Source organism: Heloderma suspectum, chromosome 5, assembly GCF_057233095.1.
Source record: "Heloderma suspectum isolate Gila_16-S chromosome 5, 16-S_ref, whole genome shotgun sequence".
Taxonomy (NCBI): domain Eukaryota; kingdom Metazoa; phylum Chordata; class Lepidosauria; order Squamata; family Helodermatidae; genus Heloderma; species Heloderma suspectum.
In genome coordinates, this window is record NC_139462.1 from 1,473,115 (window position 1) to 1,490,986 (window position 17,872).

The following is a 17,872-nucleotide window of genomic DNA, read 5'->3' on the forward strand; positions in this document are numbered from 1 at the left end:
TACACCTGAGCTGAGGGCAATGAAGCAAGAGGGGAGACGGCTAGAACGCAGGTGGAGGAAAAGTCGTGCTGAGTCTGACCGAACACAAGCAAGAGCTCATTATCGAGCCTCCTCTGTGGCGGTGAGGGTGGCAAAAAGACAGTTCTGTTCCACCAGCGTTGCGTCTTCTCAGCGTTGTCCAGCGGAGCTTTTCCGAGTGGTTCGCGGCCTGTTACATTCTGGGCCAGGGAGAGAGACTGTGGTTGCATGCTGTGACGAGTTTGCAGGGCACTTTGAAGATAACGTTGCTCAGATTCGTCAGGAATTGGACACCACAATTAACGCAGTTCCATTGGTACAGGCATCCAGAGCACCGTCTGGTCCAGTGTTATTGGACGGGCTTCAGTTACTGAGGCCTGAGGATGCAGACGAGGTGCTTGGCCAAGTCCGATGGACCACTTGTGTGCCTGACCCTTGACCTTCATGGCTTATTACATCAAACACGGAGGAAATGTCCGGCTGGGTCCAGGAGGTTGTAAGTTCCTCCTTGAGAGAGGGAGTGGTGCCGGCCTCTTTAAAAGAGGCGGTAATCAGGCCACTCCCGAAAAAGCCTAACCTGGACCTGGAGGACGTTAACAATTATAGGCCAGTGGCCAACATCCCCTTCCTGGGCAAGGTGCTTGAACGGGTGTTCGCAGGACAGCTCCAGGCACTGTTGAATGAAACGGATTAACTAGATCCATGTCAATCGGGCTTCAGGCCTGGTTTGGAACGGAAACTGCCTTGATCGCCCTGTGGGATGACCTTGGCCAGGAGGGACAGGGGGAGTGCGGCCCTGTGGATTCTCCTGGACCTCTCAGCGGCTTTCGATACCATCGACCATGGTATCCTTCTGGATAGGCTGTCTGGGTGGGGAGCTGGAGGCACCGCACTGCAGTGGTTCCGCTCCTACTTGGCTGGTCGACTCCAGAAGGTGGTGCTGGGGGGTGACTGCTCTGTGCCATGGCAATTATGCCACGGGGGTCTGCAGGGCTCTATTTTATCCCCCATGCTGTTCAGCATCTACATGAAACTGCTGGGGGAGGTTATCCGGAGGTGTGGGCTGAGGTGCCATCAATATGCGGGTGACACCCAGCTCTACCGCTCTTTCTCATCAATCCCAGGTGAGGCAGTGGCTGTTCTGAATCAGTGCCTGGGCACGGTAATGGACTGGATGAGGGCCAGTAAACTGAAACTCAATCCAGACAAGACGGAGGTACTGTTAGTGGGTGGTTCGTCTGCCCGGCTAGGTGATATTCAACCTGTTCTGGAGGGGGTTGCACTCCCCCAGAGGACCACGTTCGTAGTTTGGGGGTGCTCTTGGACCCAGAACTGTCACTCGAGGCACAGGTGAACTCAGTGGCACGGAGCACTTTTTATCAGCTCAGGCTGGTATACCAACTGCACCCTTATCTGGATAGAGATAGCCTAGCTACAGTTATCCATGCTCTGATCTCTTCTTGTCTGGATTACTGCGATGCGTTATACGTGGGGCTGCCTTTGAAAACGGTCCGGAAACTTCAGCTGCTCCAAAATAGGGCAGCAAGATTGTTAACACGGACTGGCCAGTGAGCTCATATTACGCCAGTACATTTCCAGCTGCACTGGCTGCCAGTCCATTTCCGGGCCCGATTCAAAGTGCTGGTATTAACAATCAAAGCCCTTAATGGCTTGGGGCCGGGTTATCTGAAGGATCGCCTCCTCCCATATGTGCCTGCCTGGACCCTAAGATCATCCTCAGCAGCCCTTTTCTGTGAGCTCTTGCCGAAGGAAGTGAGGCAGGTGGCTACTAGGAGGAGGGCCTTTTCCGCTGTGGCACCCCGGCTGTGGAATGAACTCGCTAGTGAGGTTCGCCTGGTGCCTACGTTGTATTCTTTCTGGTGCCAGGGGAAGACCTTTTTATTTTCCCAGGCATTTTAGCCTTTTAGCTTTCTAGTCTTTTAGCTTTGCTGTTTTAAATCTGTATTTCAAATCTCTGCATTGCTGCTTGGTTTTATTCTGGTTGGTAGGCGGCAATATTGCAACCGAAACTCTCCCCACGACCTGAGTTCGATCCCAGCGGAAGCTGGGTCTTGGGTAGCCGGCTCAGGTTGGCTCAGGCCTCCAACCTTCCGAGGTCAGTAAAATGAGTACCCAGCCTGCTAGGGGAAAGGTAGTCATGACTGGGGAGGCAATGGCAAACCACCTTCTGCCATGAAAACGCCAGCGAAACCAGCGTCCCTCTAGGGGTCAGTAATGACTCGGTGCTTGCACAGGAGGAACCTTTCCTTTCCATTGTTATACCATGGTTTTAATGTTTTATATTTATTGTGTGTTCTTTGGTTTTAATTTTTGTGAACTGCCCAGAGAGCTTCGGCTATTGGGCGGTATAGAAATCAAATGAATGAAGGAATGAATGAATGAATAGGTGAATGGGCAATAAAATGCCAACTGTGGTTCAATGTAAGTAAATGTAAAGTGATGCACAATGGGGCAAAGAATCCTAACTTCAGATATGCAATGTGGCAAAGTCTGAGCAGATGGTGAGTGACCGGGAAAGAGATCTTGGGGCCATGGTGGAGAGCGCAACCAAAATGTCAACCCAGTGTGCACAGCAGCTGTGAAAAATGTGACTTCCATGCTAGAGATTCTTAGGAAAGGGATTGGAAACGAAACTGCTGGTATCATAATGCCTTTATACAGATCTATGGTGTCACCACAGTTGGAGCACTGCACAGTTCTGGGTCACCACACCTCAAGAAGGATATTGTGGAGCTGGAGAAGGTGCAAAAAAACACACCAGAAATTATCAGGGGCTGGAGCAATCCTGTTTTAGGAAAAGTTACAATATTTGGGGCTATTTAGTTTAGAAAAAGGTGAGTAAGGGGGAACATTATATAGGTATCAAAGTATGTGTTGTGTGGGAAAAGTGGGCAAGTTTCCCCCCCTCTCTGATCATACTAGAACCCTGCAGGGTTGTCCAATGAGCTGAACAGTGGGAGGTTCAGCACAGACAGAAGGAGGGACAGTGTCACGCAGTGCAGAGTTGAACTGTTGCATTTGCTGCTATGGCTATGAGATGTAGTGAGAGCCACAAATTAGGAAGGCTTCAAACGGGGGTTGAGCAGATTCAAGTGGGAGGAAGAAGCTAAGGGCATCTCTGCTCATCTTGATGGCTATATACCATTGGCTGATGTAAGCTCTGCTCTTTCCCTTCACCAGAATCACAGGTCTGTTTTTGCAACTTGAGGAATCTCAGAGAAGGAAACGGCCCCTCCCTGGTGCAGGAGTCCACTGACAGCCTGTGTGCCTTGGCTGAGACCAAGGTGGCCGGGGTTCTGCGGGCCATCTGCAAGTACCGCCAGAGCATCCACAAGGTAGACGCCCCTTGGAACCTTTCAGCTGGTTCTTCTCTTGGCTTGTTTTAATGCTGCATAAAAGGAGTGGGAGATAGACAAGAGCAGCATTACCTCTGGACCCACCTTGCTGCCTGTGTCCTTTGTTCTCATCCCTTACGTTCTCTTGGGTCAAATCCTATTCCAAATCTAGTGGAAAGGTCATCTTTGATGTATCCCTCGAAAAGGAGGGATTGTTCTGCTTCTTTTTCGGCAACTGTGCCATTATGCAATGGATCTGTTCCCATTTAAATGTGTAAGGGGAATTTGGGGTGGGGGGTGTCTCTGGCACATGCCGTGGTCCCAGGGACTTGCTGGAATTCATCTGCCCATGTGAATCCCCCCACACACACCAGTTCATGGAGTTCTGCAGGGGAGGCTCGGTGTTGTGTCCCCGCTGTTCAGAAGAAGCAGTCCGCACCCTTTTCTATTTGGGATACCCTTGGGAACTTGCCAGAATGAGTGGGTGTGCCTGAGGTATCCTGGGGGCGGATGAAAACGTCTCTCGGAAGTGGCCAGGCAGACACCCACTGCTGGTCCAGCGAGCTGGAGAGAGCCTGCCTCCGTCTACGCCCGTTAAAGGTCCGCCCGTGAGGGGGCAGGGGAGCAGAAGCGCCTCACCGGCCCCGGCCAAGGCGGGGCTCACCCGGCGCGCTGCCCAGCTGCGCTGCGCAAGGCCTTGGGCGCGGCAGCGGGACGCGCTCCCTCGCCGCCCGAGGCAGGAGAACAGGCGCCGCTGCGCAGAGCCCGCCACTGCACACCCCGCCGCCGCCCGCCGCCGCCGCCGCCCTCGGGGCGAGCCGAGGACGTGCCGCGCCGTGCCAGGCCCTCGTGCGGCTGACGTGCTCTCCGGAGAGCCGCCTGCCCTCCAGCTCACGCCAGCAGGCTTCCCAAAGGGAGGGCAGGGCCTCCGGGGCAGCCAGCGCCGGTCCCGGCCCCACTCTGGGGATCCCCGCAGAGGGAAACGGGGGGCAGCTGCTCCGGAGGGCCCGCCAGCCGCAGCATCGGCCGCAGGGCTCGCAGGGCCGGGAGGGTTCTCTGGAGCACCTGCTCGGGCTGCGCAAGGTGAATCCCTCCCGGGGGCGGGACGGCGCCGTTCGCTGCTCCTCCCGCGCTGGCTCGCAAGGCCGGGGATTCACCTTGCCTCGGGGGGGGGGGGGCGTTCCCTGCTGGGGGTGCACGCCGGCGACTGCACGCACGCACGCTTAGCACCAGGGATGCAGCTGGGGGCTCTCGGCCTGCTCCTCCCCCCACTGGCTGAGGAGATGTACTCGGTGTCAGGGTTGCCTGTGTGCGGCCAAAACGTGTGGCTGCTGGCAACCGGAGCATCGAATGTCGCTCAAGACCATCCTCGCCACAGTTCCATTCTTTTGAGTTTAAATTCCATATCAGGGTAAAACCTTTATCAGACCAATAAAGGGAAGGGAATCACCCATGGCTTGCAGAACCCAGGCAACCCTGCGGAGACCACGGAAGACCAGGGGGTATGGGAAACAAGTCCCAGGAGGAAAGGTATGCTGGGGTATGCTTAGCCAGGAGAGAAGGCTGTGGGCGGGGAGGGCAGGGGAGAGGGTGGCAGGATGGCACATTGTCTTCAGAAGACCTGAAGGGTTGCCACACAGAAGGAGGCGGCCAGGACTCTGTTCTCTCATGCTCCGGAGGACAGGACGAGATCTAATGGGCATAAATTACAGGAGGGTAGATTTTGGATGAACGTTGCCTGTGCTGAACAGAGGGTTGGATACGATGGCCCCCTTCAACTCTTATGGTTTTGTTATCTGTGATACTGTGTGGTTTATGCTCACACTGGGTCTCTTTGTACATGCCAAGCATTGATATGTTTTATCCTCTGTGTGCATTCTTTGGTAATTTATTTAAACTTTTAAAGGTTTTAAATTATGTTTTATCATGTTGCATTTTAGGGTTTAATTTTTAGGTTTTATCATGTGAGCCGCCTTGAGAACTTTAGCTACTGGGCACAATAGAAATGTAATAATTAATTATATACTCATACAAAATTAGGCTTCTGCTCAGATCAATGGTCTTTTTTGCAGTTCACTTTAAATGCATCCAGTACTGGGCTTTGGGGCTTTGCTGAATCTTGTGTGTCTATCCCCCCCCCCCCCCGCCTTCAGCACTTCACACAGCAATGTCGGGTCCTTTTGCATTCCCTACTCTTCTGTAGATCTCTCCAAAGCATCGATTGCGCATTAATCAGATCCTTCAAGCTGTGATCAAGTCAGCCAGCAGCATAGACTACAAATTAGCGAATGTCATCATCAGACTGGCCACTGAAGACATGCTGAGGACCACAGTAAGAACCAAGAGGACAAGCACGCCCTTCCTAGGGAACTCCGCCATGCCCCCTCCCTAATAAGCTCCCACCTTGCATTAAAGATGTGGTTGTTCAGGCAGGCATTTGGGGTGGGGTGGGGTATTTTTAGAAATACGATGTTTTAATGTGGGATTTTATTGTTTTAAACTGTTGTATTATTGTACATTGCCCAGAGTGGCCGGCCAGATGGGCAATTAAGAAATGTAATAAATGAAAATTTAAGAAAAACACAGTGAGGCTCCTCCTGCAGCCACATGCTCTCTCCCTCTGAGCAGAGCCATGTTGCTCCTCGGCAGGCGCCTGAGGGCAGCGCTGCAGGAGGGAGGCTGCCAGAAGGCCGGGGAGGAAGAGCCCCCAAGCCTGAGCGCACGCAGCTCCTCGCGGAGCTCGCCCCGTGGCAGTGATGGGGGCAAGGGGCTCTTCACCACCCTCGCCACATGGAGGCACACCATGAGCCTTGCTGGGTCAGGCCAGAGGCCTGTCGAGACCATCCTGCTGTCTGCGCAGTAGCCAGATGGATGCCTCTGTGGGAAGCCCACAAGGCGGTGTGAGTGTGGTGGCCCACCCGCTCACGCGCCCGCAGCTGGGGTGGGGAGGCGGCGCCCAGCCTCCAGCACTGGCCTTGGAACGCAGCCCCCGTGGCGACGAGCCGCAGGTGGTGGCCGCCTCCTGCGTGCCCCCTGCACACGTGTCAGGCGCCCGCCTGGCAGGCCATTGCTGCGGCTGGCGGTGGCACCTTCCGCGGGCACGTGCTGTGCAGAGGCATTCTTCCCCAGGGGCTTGGGGGTATCCCTTGAGGGCGGGGCGGGGCCTCCCGCAGGAGCGCACAGGCAGGGCCACGGGGGCTATTCCGCATGGGGCCTCCTGCTCTCCCTGCCCAGTGGGCCACACAGTCGGACTGGGTGGGTGGTGCTCCGAAGAGCCCGGTGCCCGCCACTTCTTCGGCGCGGCGTCCTCTTTCTGCCCTCCCCCACACGAGCTGGCAGGCTCCCCTTTGTGCTCCCACCTTTGCTTTCCCCCTCCGGACACATCCCAGTCAGGGCATTTGGGATCCAAGGGCTTTTGCTTAGAGTTCGGATTAGAGCAAATCCTGAGAGAGACAGAGAGACTGATCTGCCTCTGTTTCCCATAAAAAGAAAAACAGGATGAAAAAGAAAAGCCATAAATCCAGAGGCAGGTCCAGCCACGAATGTAAAAAGACCGCAGACCCCAGTGCAGACCCCCTTGACCAGCTCATCTTTCGAGGGGTCCCAATCCTCTGCATCTCTCTCCCGGCATTCAGAGAGCCTACCCCCTTCTGCCAGATCCTCCCAGGGGTACCCCGAACATGGCAGCGCAGCAACTGGCCCAGTAGTGACCTGGAGGACGAGGGGCTGTCTGAGGCAGCTGCAAGTCCCCACCAGCCAGAGAAGGGGATGCGCTGGAGACCTCTTTCCAGCTCTACTGGCCACGCGCCCAGCTCACTGGAGCAGTGCCCAGAGTGGAAGATCAGGCCGCTGCCACAGCACAGAAAGGGGCGCAGCCCACCTGTCTTCAGGGCCCACCTGAGCCCAAGAGTGTACCTTTTCCAGAATCGTTTGGAAAGTTGTGACAATCAGAGTGGGCCGCCCCTCCCCTCCCGGATGGCGTGGGCTCATGGCTGCCCGCCCTCCCGAGTCGGGCAGTGGTGCTTCTGGGGCATTCCGCCATCGGCGCCTCCGCAGCAACTCTGTTTCCAGCGGCGACACCCCGTGACAGAACTCCCTCTCCAATTCCTGCCTGGCACCTATGTTGTGCATTTCCCTCAAAACGTTTCAAGCTTCTTATCTAAAAAAAAATCAATCAGTGACTATAGATATTTATTGAAGTTTAAAATTTTTTGGCGAGTTTGCTATATTGACTTTAGCTTCTGTTGCTAGTTATATGCTGTGTTAGATTTTATGGCTTTATGGCCTTATTTGTATATTTGATGGTCTAATCTTGTATTATAAGCCAATATAAGGTGTTTCTATTATTGGGTAGCCTAAAAATGTGGTTCATAAATGAACAGACTGGTGTGACTCAGCGGTCCTAGCAGCGCCTGAGTCCCATTCACCCAGAGCAGTGCCCCTGTGGCTGCCACTGTGTCGCTTTCCACCCAGCGTTGTTTCTTGTGAGAAGCCATTCCTGGCAAGAGCGGCAATGAGAGGTGTGTTGCAGAAGCTGGCGGCATCCGCCATCTCTTGAATTGTCCCCAGCAATATGTTTCTGTCCCCTCGGCTGCTGCAGGATCTCCACGACCTGTACCAGGATGCGGCTGGTGACATCCTGGTGGCCCTGTGGAATCACTTTCCGGCAGAAGTGCTGACCAAACTCCTGGAGGGCTTCCAAGGCCGGCTGCTTCCATACCGCAGCATCCTCTGTGTTTTGGGGAAACTGGCAAACAAAGGTACAATTGCCCATCTTGCCCAGAGGCCCCCCCACTGAGTTCGCGTGTCATTGGAACAGGGTTGGTCTGATCCAAAGGGCCTCATCTGTTTGGGCTGGGGTTGCTCCAAGGAAGCTGGGGTGGCAGGTGGGAACAAGGTATGAAATGTCTGTGCAGCGAAATAGGCCTGGCATACTAGCCTGTCCAAGTGTCCATCTGCTCTACAAGCAGGAACAATTATTCCAGTGGGAATTTTGGACATTGCCCGCTTCGCTGCTGACAATCACCAAAGACGGCCACCCCTCATCATTGTGGAAACATGCAGGCAGCATCCGCCTCCAGGGTCCCAACAGAGGTTCTGTCTCCCTCCTTTGTGGTCTCTCGTTGAACTGTCTCTCGTCCCTTCCACATGGGGCCCGTCTACATGGGGCGGTTTCGACGATGCTATTCTGCTTCATTTTCCCTTTAAACCAGCTTCCACCCGCTTCCAGTGCAGTGTGCCCCAAATTAAATGTGGCTTCTTGTATGTGTTGCCAGGGGGGTGGGGGACTGCTATGGCTTCACTGCAGGTGGGCTGCCCCTTTAGTTTTGTTTTCCCTGCCACATCCTGGCTTTGTAGAATGGCAGCCATTGGGGCCTGGGGAACTGATTGCGCTCAAGTGCACTTGAGCAAAGAGCAGAACTCCTGCCAAGCTCAGCATCCCTACTCGGAAGTAAGGGAACAGCTGATTGCCCCAGTTTAATTTCTAATTTAATTTGCTTCACATCCATTTTTTTTTCAAGGGCGCCAGGCTGGAGAAGTAACTGGTTGTCTCCTCGCTTATCGCTGAGCACAGAAAGGGGGCTGTGGAGGGAAGTGAGCCTGTTATTCCCCGTGGGTGCTGCTTCGCTGCTGCCTCTGCTGGTGCCTCCTCTCCTCCCTCCCCTCCATTCTTTAGTCTTCACTGTATCATTGCAGACTCCGGCTCTTGATAGCTAGTACTTGAAACAGCACTGATCCGATTTTCTCAATGGGAAAAAGATGCTACAGATTTTCAATGGGAGGAAAGCAGGCAACAAAGGCTGCAGTCTGAGAATGGGTGAAGCAGCTAGATTGCTGTTTTTACTCCCTGGAAGTGTGCAGCTGGGGTTTTATGAATGGGCAACACAGGCTGCAGATTGTCAATGGGTGAAGTGTCTAGACCCCTCCATTTATTCCCTAGAAAAGGAGAAAGGGGGAGGGAGCTCTAACCCCCTGACTGTTAGCTGGAATGGGGCGAAACTGCACTGGTGGGGTGCTCTCATGGGCAGCCTTCGGATGCTGTCAGGGATAATAACGTGGCAGCCGGTGGGAGCCTGGACAGGGGTGGGAAACAAGCCTCTCTCTTTGGTTGCGCAGCACCTGCTGGGTTGATGACGTTCAGTTCTACTCCCCCCACTTAACCCAGAAGTATGCCCCTTTCATGTGCTGTGTGACCTGTGAAAAGCGGGTCTTCAAGGTATGGTACACTCGGCTTTTCTTGCTTCGTGTGTCCTGAAGGTCCAAAGCCTTTTCCATGAAAATCTGGACAGTACTCCAATGTGCTTCTGATTCTGTTGTTGTGAAGATCCCCCCGTTGAAACATTGCATCAACCCACACCAAAAACTGCTACAAACATGCAAAACCACCAGTATTTGGCTGAGAATAAAGCAAGCAAATCCCCTCTGCAAAAAAAGCAAATGTCCCTAAATGATCTGTGTACAGTGGAGCTCTGGCCTTGTAAATCCTTGAACAATAAGCTTGCAGAGTGCCTTCAATGTTTAGCATATGCCAAAAAGGCAGGCTCCTGCTCCAAAGAGCGTGCAGTCTGAGGTAGCCAGTAACAGCCATAGAGCACCGTGGCCCTGAATGCTTCCTTTTCTCCCCCGCACAGCTTTTACCGAGAGTGACGCCTTCAAGATAGATGTGTGGGAGCGGAAGCTGGTGGAGGTAAGGTGAGGGCTCTTCTTCCTTGGCCAGGGTTCCCACTGAATCTTGCCTGGGCTTTCTCCCACCTTGGAAGCGAGGCTATGAGTGACTAAGGGGCACCCTTAAGGGGGTGCACAGGTTAAGTGATGAAAACAGGGCTCCCCCACCCTCTACACACATGCCAGGGAGGGAGTCAGTCCCTCGATTCAAACCACATGTCTACCATGTAAAGGAGCCCATCCTAATCCTGCAAAGAAAGTGGAAGCAGAAGGCCCTGGAAAGGATGCAGGTTTTTCGCTTAACATAGAGACACCCTGAGTTGTCCTGTTTCGCCACAGGAAGGACTTCTGATGGTCTCTCCCTCACCAAAGACCTGAGCCCCACAGGAGTTTCATGCTGTGTGACTGGGGGAACCCCCCCACAAGGGCGAGCACCTTCCTAGAGGCACAACTGAATGCGGGTGGGGTGGGTGGGAATAGGGAAGTCCATCCCAGCCTCATCCAGTTGAGTAGTGGCTGATGGGGCTGGGGGGAGCCAAGGTCTCTTTCCAGCCCCCCCCCCGTGCACCCCCCCCACCAGTGGAAGCCAGTGTAGACAGCCGAGCACGGAAGGGCATCCTGCTGCATTTAGCTCTTGCCCCCGGCCTTCCTCCATAGCACGTTCCCTGCGGGCTAAGAGGGGATCTCCCTTGCCGTCGGGAGAAGAGGGGCCACTGCGGGGGCCAGACCCCTTCCGGCAGCAGGCCATCGTGCTCCGTGAGGCCCGCGGGGGGAAACGGGAGGGAGGAACGCCTCCCCCGCTCAGCGCGCTGCCGCCGCTGCGCTAGACCCCGTTGCCCTCCCGAGGTTTCGCCGGTGAGCCTAGAGAGCCGCTGCAGCGCCCCTGGAAGGCGCCGCTCCGCCCAGCGGGAGGAAGGCGGGGCGCGGGCGGAAGCGGCGCCTTGGGCGCAGGACCCGCCCGCGGCAGCGCCCCGCCGCGGAGCCCCGTTTCGCGGCCTGGGCCCGCGCTCGGGCACGTGGCTCTCGCCGGGGACAGGCGGCGGAGCTGGGCGAGCCTCGGCGCCACCCAGCGAGGCCGGCCACGGGCTTCCCGCTTGCTTCCGACAGTTCGTGGAGCGGCTCCTGATCGACGTCACCGATGGGGCTTGCTGCGAGGAGCTCCGCCAGGAGCTCGCGAGAGCCGGCGCGGTGCGGAGCAGCCGCAGCCCCGAGAAGGTGAGTGGCCGCGCCCGGCATTCTCCTCCCCGAGCGCCCGGCGGAGGGCCGCCGCCTGCCAGCCGCGGTGCCTTCGGGGACGCGGCTCCCTGGCATCAGCCCGGGTCGGAAGGGGGCCGCGGCCGGTTCTGCTCTGGCCACGCTTGCAGGCGGCATTTCACGGAGACGCAAGTCCACCGCCACTGCCAGTCCGAGCATTTCACAGGTGTTCGTCCACCCTCACTAGCTAACGCCAGGAGCGAGGCCTGCAGGTTGGCCACTTCGTGGGCACCTCCAGGGCTCACCATGATTTAGCCCTGCACCCCCTTAGCACCAGCCTTCGGCCTGGAGATCTGTGATTGCAATAACAGTAATAACAGTAGTAGAAGTACCAAGATACTGTCTCTGAGCATGTGAAGAGTGCCTGCCCCTTGTTGACACTCTAAAGGGTTAATGCTTTTTCTTATGAAAGTGAAACTGGAAGTACTGCAATATATTTTGTCCCTCGAGGTTAGGGGGGCCTTCTCTCCATTGTATCAGCAGAAAATTGTGCTCTGTTTGCTCATCTCAGTTTAATGTAAAATAACAGAAGAGACAGTCTCCAGAGTCCTCTTTCTCAGAGAAGGTCTTCTTCTGTGATCCGGTCTGCAGCACTCTTGATGGCTGAGGAGCCCAAGCCAGCCCCCATGGCACCTGGGGGAGTCACTCCAGATGAGACCGCCTGCTTCTGGAGAGACCTGAGCTGTGGTGGCCCCTCCTGCTCTGGCTCTGGGTGCCACAGGCCACGTCCCCCTCTAAATGTGCAAGTGCCGGCTTCGTGGGGAATGGGGAGGCAGGGCTCCCCAGGCCCCCTTGTGGGGCAATGTGGACATCTTTGTGGACTGGAGGTTTTGGAGCAGGCAACAAAAGCCTTCTTCAAAGACTGGATGCCTGAAGAAGGGTGAGTCTCCCAGGGCCCAGGACCGGGAGCCCTCAAGGACGAACGCCTCCAGCCACAGCGGCTCTGAGAGCCCATCCCTGGTCCTTCCATGCTGGGGCCCACCCATATCCCACCCCGGAGGTGCTGGTGCCCCCTGATTCCGAGGAGCGGAGCGCAGACTCCTCCAGGTAGCGGGGAGACCCTGGGAGCAGCTCCCCACCGGCTGCCCCTGGTGGGCTGGAGCATCCAGAAGGAGCCCCTGCCCTGCCATTCCTGCCGTCGCCCCCAGTCAGCGCTGCCAGGCAAACGGGCTGGTGCTTCAGCCGCGGGACTGAAATCCACTCCAGGCCCAGGCTGGCACCAGTGGTTCTGGCTGTGGCACAGAAGCTGCTCCTGGTCCAGTTACCTGCCCCATCGTGTGCCTCCCAGCGCCGCCGACGGGCACAGCAGCACACCAGACCACCTCCGTTCTGGGGGGTGTCTGGGTGTTGTGAATCTGAATCAGAAAAGGCTGCAGTCACCACGTTGACTGCGTGTCCATCCCCCCAAATCCTCTGCACAGGGTGGACTAGGTGGCAGGGACGGGATGATCACTAGGATGAAAGCCCAGCCGCCTCTGAGGAAGCTGCTGATTTGTTCATCTTGCCCAGCACCTCAGTAACATGCCGTGACGGGTTTGCAGGGCACTTTGAAGATAACGTTGCTCAGATTCGTCAGGAATTGGACACCACGATTAACGCAGTTCCATTGGTACAGGCGTCCAGAGCACCATCTGGTCCAGTGTTATTGGACGGGCTTCAGTTACTGAGGCCTGAGGATGCAGACGAGGTGCTTGGCCAAGTCCGATGGACCACTTGTGTGCCTGACCCTTGACCTTCATGGCTTATTACATCAAACACGGAGGAAATGTCCGGCTGGGTCCAGGAGGTTGTAAGTTCCTCCTTGAGAGAGGGAGTGGTGCCGGCCTCTTTAAAAGAGGCGGTAATCAGGCCACTCCCGAAAAAGCCTTACCTGGACCTGGAGGACGTTAACAATTGTAGGCCAGTGGCCAACATCCCCTTCCTGGGCAAGGTGCTTGAACGGGTGTTCGCAGGACAGCTCCAGGCACTGTTGAATGAAATGGATTATCTAGATCCATGTCAGTCGGGCTTCAGGCCTGGTTTGGAACGGAAACTGCCTTGGTCGCCCAGTGGGACGACCTCGGCCAGCAGATACCATCATAAAAAGATAAAAAGATAAAGATAAAGCTTTCGATACCATCGACCATGGTATCCTTCTGGATAGGCTGTCTGGGTGGGGAGCTGGAGGCACCGCACTGCCGTAGTTCCGTTCCTACTTGGCTGGTCGACTCCAGAAGGTGGTGCTGGGGGGTGACTGCTCTGTGCCATGGCAATTATGCCACGGGGGTCTGCAGGGCTCTATTTTATCCCCCATGCTGTTCAGCATCTACATGAAACTGCTGGGGGAGGTTATCCGGAGGTTTGGGCTGAGGTGCCGTCAATATGCAGGTGACACCCAGCTCTACCGCTCTTTCTCGTCAATCCCAGGTGAGGCAGTGGCTGTTCTGAATCAGTGCCTGGGCACGGTAATGGACTGGATGAGGGCCAGTAAACTGAAACTCAATCCAGACAAGACGGAGGTACTGTTAGTGGGTGGTTCGTCTGCCCGGCTAGGTGATATTCAACCTGTTCTGGAGGGGGTTGCACTCCCCCAAAGGACCACGTTGGACCCAGAACTGTCACTCGAGGCACAGGTGAACTCAGTGGCACGGAGCACTTTTTATCAGCTCAGGCTGGTATACCAACTGCGCCCTTATCTGGACGGAGATAGCCTAGCTACAGTTATCCGTGCTCTGATCGCTTCTCGTCTGGATTACTGTGATGCGTTATACGTGGGGCTGCCTTTGAAAACGGTCCGGAAACTTCAGCTGCTCCAAAATAGGGCAGCAAGATTGTTAACAGGGACTGGCCAGCGAGCTCATATTTGTTGTTCAGTCGTTCAGTCGTGTCCGACTCTTCGTGACCCCATGGACCATAGCACGCCAGGCCTTTCTGTCCTGCGCTCTCTCCCGGAGTGTGCTCAAGTTCATATTCATTGCATCGGTGATGCTATCTAGTCATCTCATCCTCTGCCGTCCCCTTCTCCTTTTGCCTTCAGTCTTTCCCAGCATCAGGGTCTTTTCCAGAGAGTTTTCTCTTCGCATTAGGTGGCCAAAATATTGGAGCTTCAGCTTCAGTATCTGTCCTTCCAATGAGCACTCTGGGTTGATTTCCTTTAGGAAGGACTGATTTGACCTCCTTGCAGTCCAGGGGACTCGTAAGAGTCTTCTCCAGCACCACAGTTCGAAAGCATCAATTCTTCGGCGCTCAGCCTTCCTTATAGTCCAGCTCTCACAGCCATACATTACTACTGGGAAAACCATAGCTTTGATTAGACGGACCTTTGTCGGCAAGGTGATGTCTCTGCTTCTTACTATGCTGTCTAGGTTGGCCATAGCTTTCCTCCCAAGGAGCAAGCGTCTTTTAATTTCATGGCTACAGTCACCGTCTGCGGTGATCTTGGAGCCCAAGAAAGTAAAATCTGTCACTGCTTCCATTTCTTCCCCTTCTATATGCCAGGAAGTGATGGGGCCAGATGCCATGATCTTAGTTTTTTTAATGTTGAGTTTCAAACCAGCTTTTGCACTCTCCTCTTTCACCCTCAACAAGAGGCTCTTTAGATCCTCTTTCCTTTCTGCCATTAGGGTGGTATCGTCTGCATATCGGAGGTTGTTGATAATTCTCCCAGCAATCTTAATTCCGAGCTGTGATTCATCCAACCCGGCGTTTCTCATGATGTACTCTGCATATAAGTTAAATAAGCAGGGTGACAATATGCAGCCTTGTCATACTCCTTTCCCAATTTTGAACCAATCGGTTGTTCTATGTCTGGTTCTTACTGTTGCTTCTTGACCCTCGTACAGGTTTCTCAGGAGTCAGGTAAGGTGGTCTGGTACTCCCATCACTTTAAGAATTTGCCAGAGTTTGTTGTGATCCACACAATCAAAGGCTTTATTGTAGTCAATGAAGCAGAAATAGATGATTCTCTTGCTTTCTCCATGATCCAGCGAACGTTGGCGATTTGATCTCTAGTTCCTCTGCCTCTTTGAAACCCATCTTGTACTTCCGGTAGTTCTCGGTTCGCATACTGCTGAAGCCTAGCTTGTAGGATTTTGAGCATCACCTTGCTGGCATGTGAAATGAGTGCAATTGTGCGGTAGTTTGAACACTCTTTGGCATTGCCCTTCTTTGGAATTGGAATGTAAACTGACCTTTTCCAGTCTTGCGGCCATTGTCGAGTGTTCCACATTTGTTGGCATGTTGAATGCAGCACTTTAACAGCATCATCTTTTAGGATATTAAATAGCTCAGCTGGAATACTGTCATCTCCGCTAGCTTTGTTGTTACTAATGCTTCCTAAGGCCCACTTGACTTCACTCTGCTGCACGACTGACTCCTTGGCCGAGGTGCTTGAGGTGGTCTCTGATGTGCGTGTACAGTCCCCTAACTTACTGGTGTTGGGGGACTTCAACGTACATTCGAAGGCCATCCTCACAGGAGCACCTCGGGACTTCATGGAGACCATGGCCTCCTGGGAGCTGCACCATATTCTAACTGGGCCCACCCATGTAGCCGGTCATGCACTAGACCTTGTGTTTGTTTCTGGAGAAGCGGGGAGTGATCTGGAAGTCGGGGGTATATCCACCACCCCCTTGTCATGGTCAGATCACTATCTGGTGATGTTGGACTTCTCGGTTCCACAACCCCTCCGCAGGGGTGGAGGACCCATTAAAATGGTCCGCCCCAGGCGTCTTATGGATCCAAATGGATTCCTGAACGCGCTTGGGGATTCTCTGGGGCATGCCAACGGCCACTCGGTCGAGACCCTGGTGGGTGGCTGGAATGCCGCAATCACTGGGGCATTAGATCAGGTGGCTCCGAAACGCCCTCTCCCCCTGAACAGGGCTCGGACTGCACCATGGTTCAATCCGCGGTTACGAGCTCTGAAACAGGAGGTGAGACGGCTAGAGCGCCGGTGGCGGAAGTCTCGCTCCAAAGACGATCAGACACGGGCTAGAGCTATATCTTCAGCCTATCACGTGGCGGTGAAGGCAGCAAAAAAGGAATATTATGCTGCCTCCATCGCGTCTGCAGAGTGCTGCCCCAGGAGGCTGTTCCAAGTGGTCCGGAGCCTGGTCGGTCCTGTGGCTCCGGAACCACTGGAGCATTCTAAGGCCTCCCGTGAGGCTTTGGCAAGGCACTTTGCAGATAAAATTGATCAGATTAGGTGTGTTACTCTGCACACTGTGGATACAGTTAGTGAGCAAGAGGCGGCCTGTGGCAAACCGGTTTTGTGGGATCGGTTCCAGCTTCTTCCTCCTGATGAAGTGGACAAGGTGCTTTCATCTGTAAGGCCAACCACCTGCTTACTTGATCCTTGCCCATCTTGGCTCATTATGGGCTGCAGAGAGAGACTGGGTGAGGGGATCAAGGCGGTGGTGAACGCCTCCCTTGAGGAGGGAGTGATGCCATCAGCCCTCAAGGAGGCAGTGATAAGACCGCTCTGAAAGAAGCCCTCCTTGGATCCTCAAGTTCTGAACAGCTTTCGCCCAGTCTCCAATCTGCCATTTTTGGGCAAGGTGATTGAGCGGGTGGTGGCGGTGCAGTTGAAGGCACACTTGGAAGAAACTGATTATCTAGACCCATTTCAGTCGGGCTTCAGGCCTGGGCATGGGACAGAAATGGCCTTGGTCGCCTTGGTGGATGATATGAGGAGGGCTCTGGATAGGGGTGAATGCTCCTTCCTTGTTCTCCTCGACCTCTCAGCGGCTTTTGATACCGTTGACCACGGTATCCTCCTGGACCGCCTGGAGGGGTTGGGCATTGGAAACACTGTATTGCGGTGGTTCCAGTCCTTCCTCTCTGGCAGGTACCAGAGGGTAGCACTGGGAGAGGAGGTTTCGGACCCGTGGCCACTTACTTGTGGGGTGCCACAGGGTTCCATCCTCTCCCCGATGCTATTTAACATCTATGTGAAGCCACTGGGGGCTATCATCAGGAGGTTTGGGGTGCAGTGTCATCAATATGCGGATGACACTCAGCTCTACCTCTCATTCAAATCTTCACCAAGGTTGGCCGTAGAATCCCTGTCCAAATGTCTGGAGACGGTGAGTGGCTGGATGGGGAGGAATAAGCTGAAGCTCAACCCTGACAAGACCGAGGTACTTTTGGTGGGAGACAAGAGGAAGCTGGGGGATGTTGACCTGGTGTTGAATGGGGTACAGCTACCCTTGAAAGACCAGGTCCGCAGCCTGGGGGTCATTTTGGACTCCCAGCTGTCCATGGAGGCTCAGGTGTCAGCTGTGAGCCGGACAGCACTGTATCAACTCCATCTGATACGGCGGCTGCGCCCCTACCTTCCCGACCATCTGCTCCCATCGGTAGTACATGCCCTGGTCTCCTCTCGTTTAGACTACGGTCATGCGCTCTACGTGGGGTTACCCTTGAAGACGGTTCGGAAACTGCAGCTGGTACAGAACGCGGCGGCTCGCCTGATTAAAGGCAGCCGCTGGCGAGATCACACCAGTGCTGAAGGAGTTGCACTGGTTACCAGTTGTTTTCCGGGCCAAATTCAAGGTGTTGGTTTTGACCTTTAAAACCCTATATGGTTCCGGCCCAGC

The 17,872-nt window shown here is 54.8% G+C and overlaps 1 protein-coding gene across 1 annotated transcript in view; it reads left to right on the forward strand.

Moving 5' to 3' along the window:
- The first annotated feature begins 3,935 nt into the window (after positions 1-3,935).
- LOC146343470 (maestro heat-like repeat family member 5) overlaps positions 3,936-17,872 on the forward strand; it is an 86,936-nt gene continuing 72,999 nt past the window's right edge. The window contains exons 1-5 of the mRNA XM_084855146.1: positions 3,936-4,904; positions 5,578-5,706; positions 7,975-8,134; positions 10,007-10,062; positions 11,148-11,255. Coding sequence (XP_084711272.1) covers positions 4,827-4,904; positions 5,578-5,706; positions 7,975-8,134; positions 10,007-10,062; positions 11,148-11,255 — 531 coding nt within the window. The 5' untranslated portion in view covers positions 3,936-4,826. The remainder of the gene's footprint in view (positions 4,905-5,577; positions 5,707-7,974; positions 8,135-10,006; positions 10,063-11,147; positions 11,256-17,872) is intronic.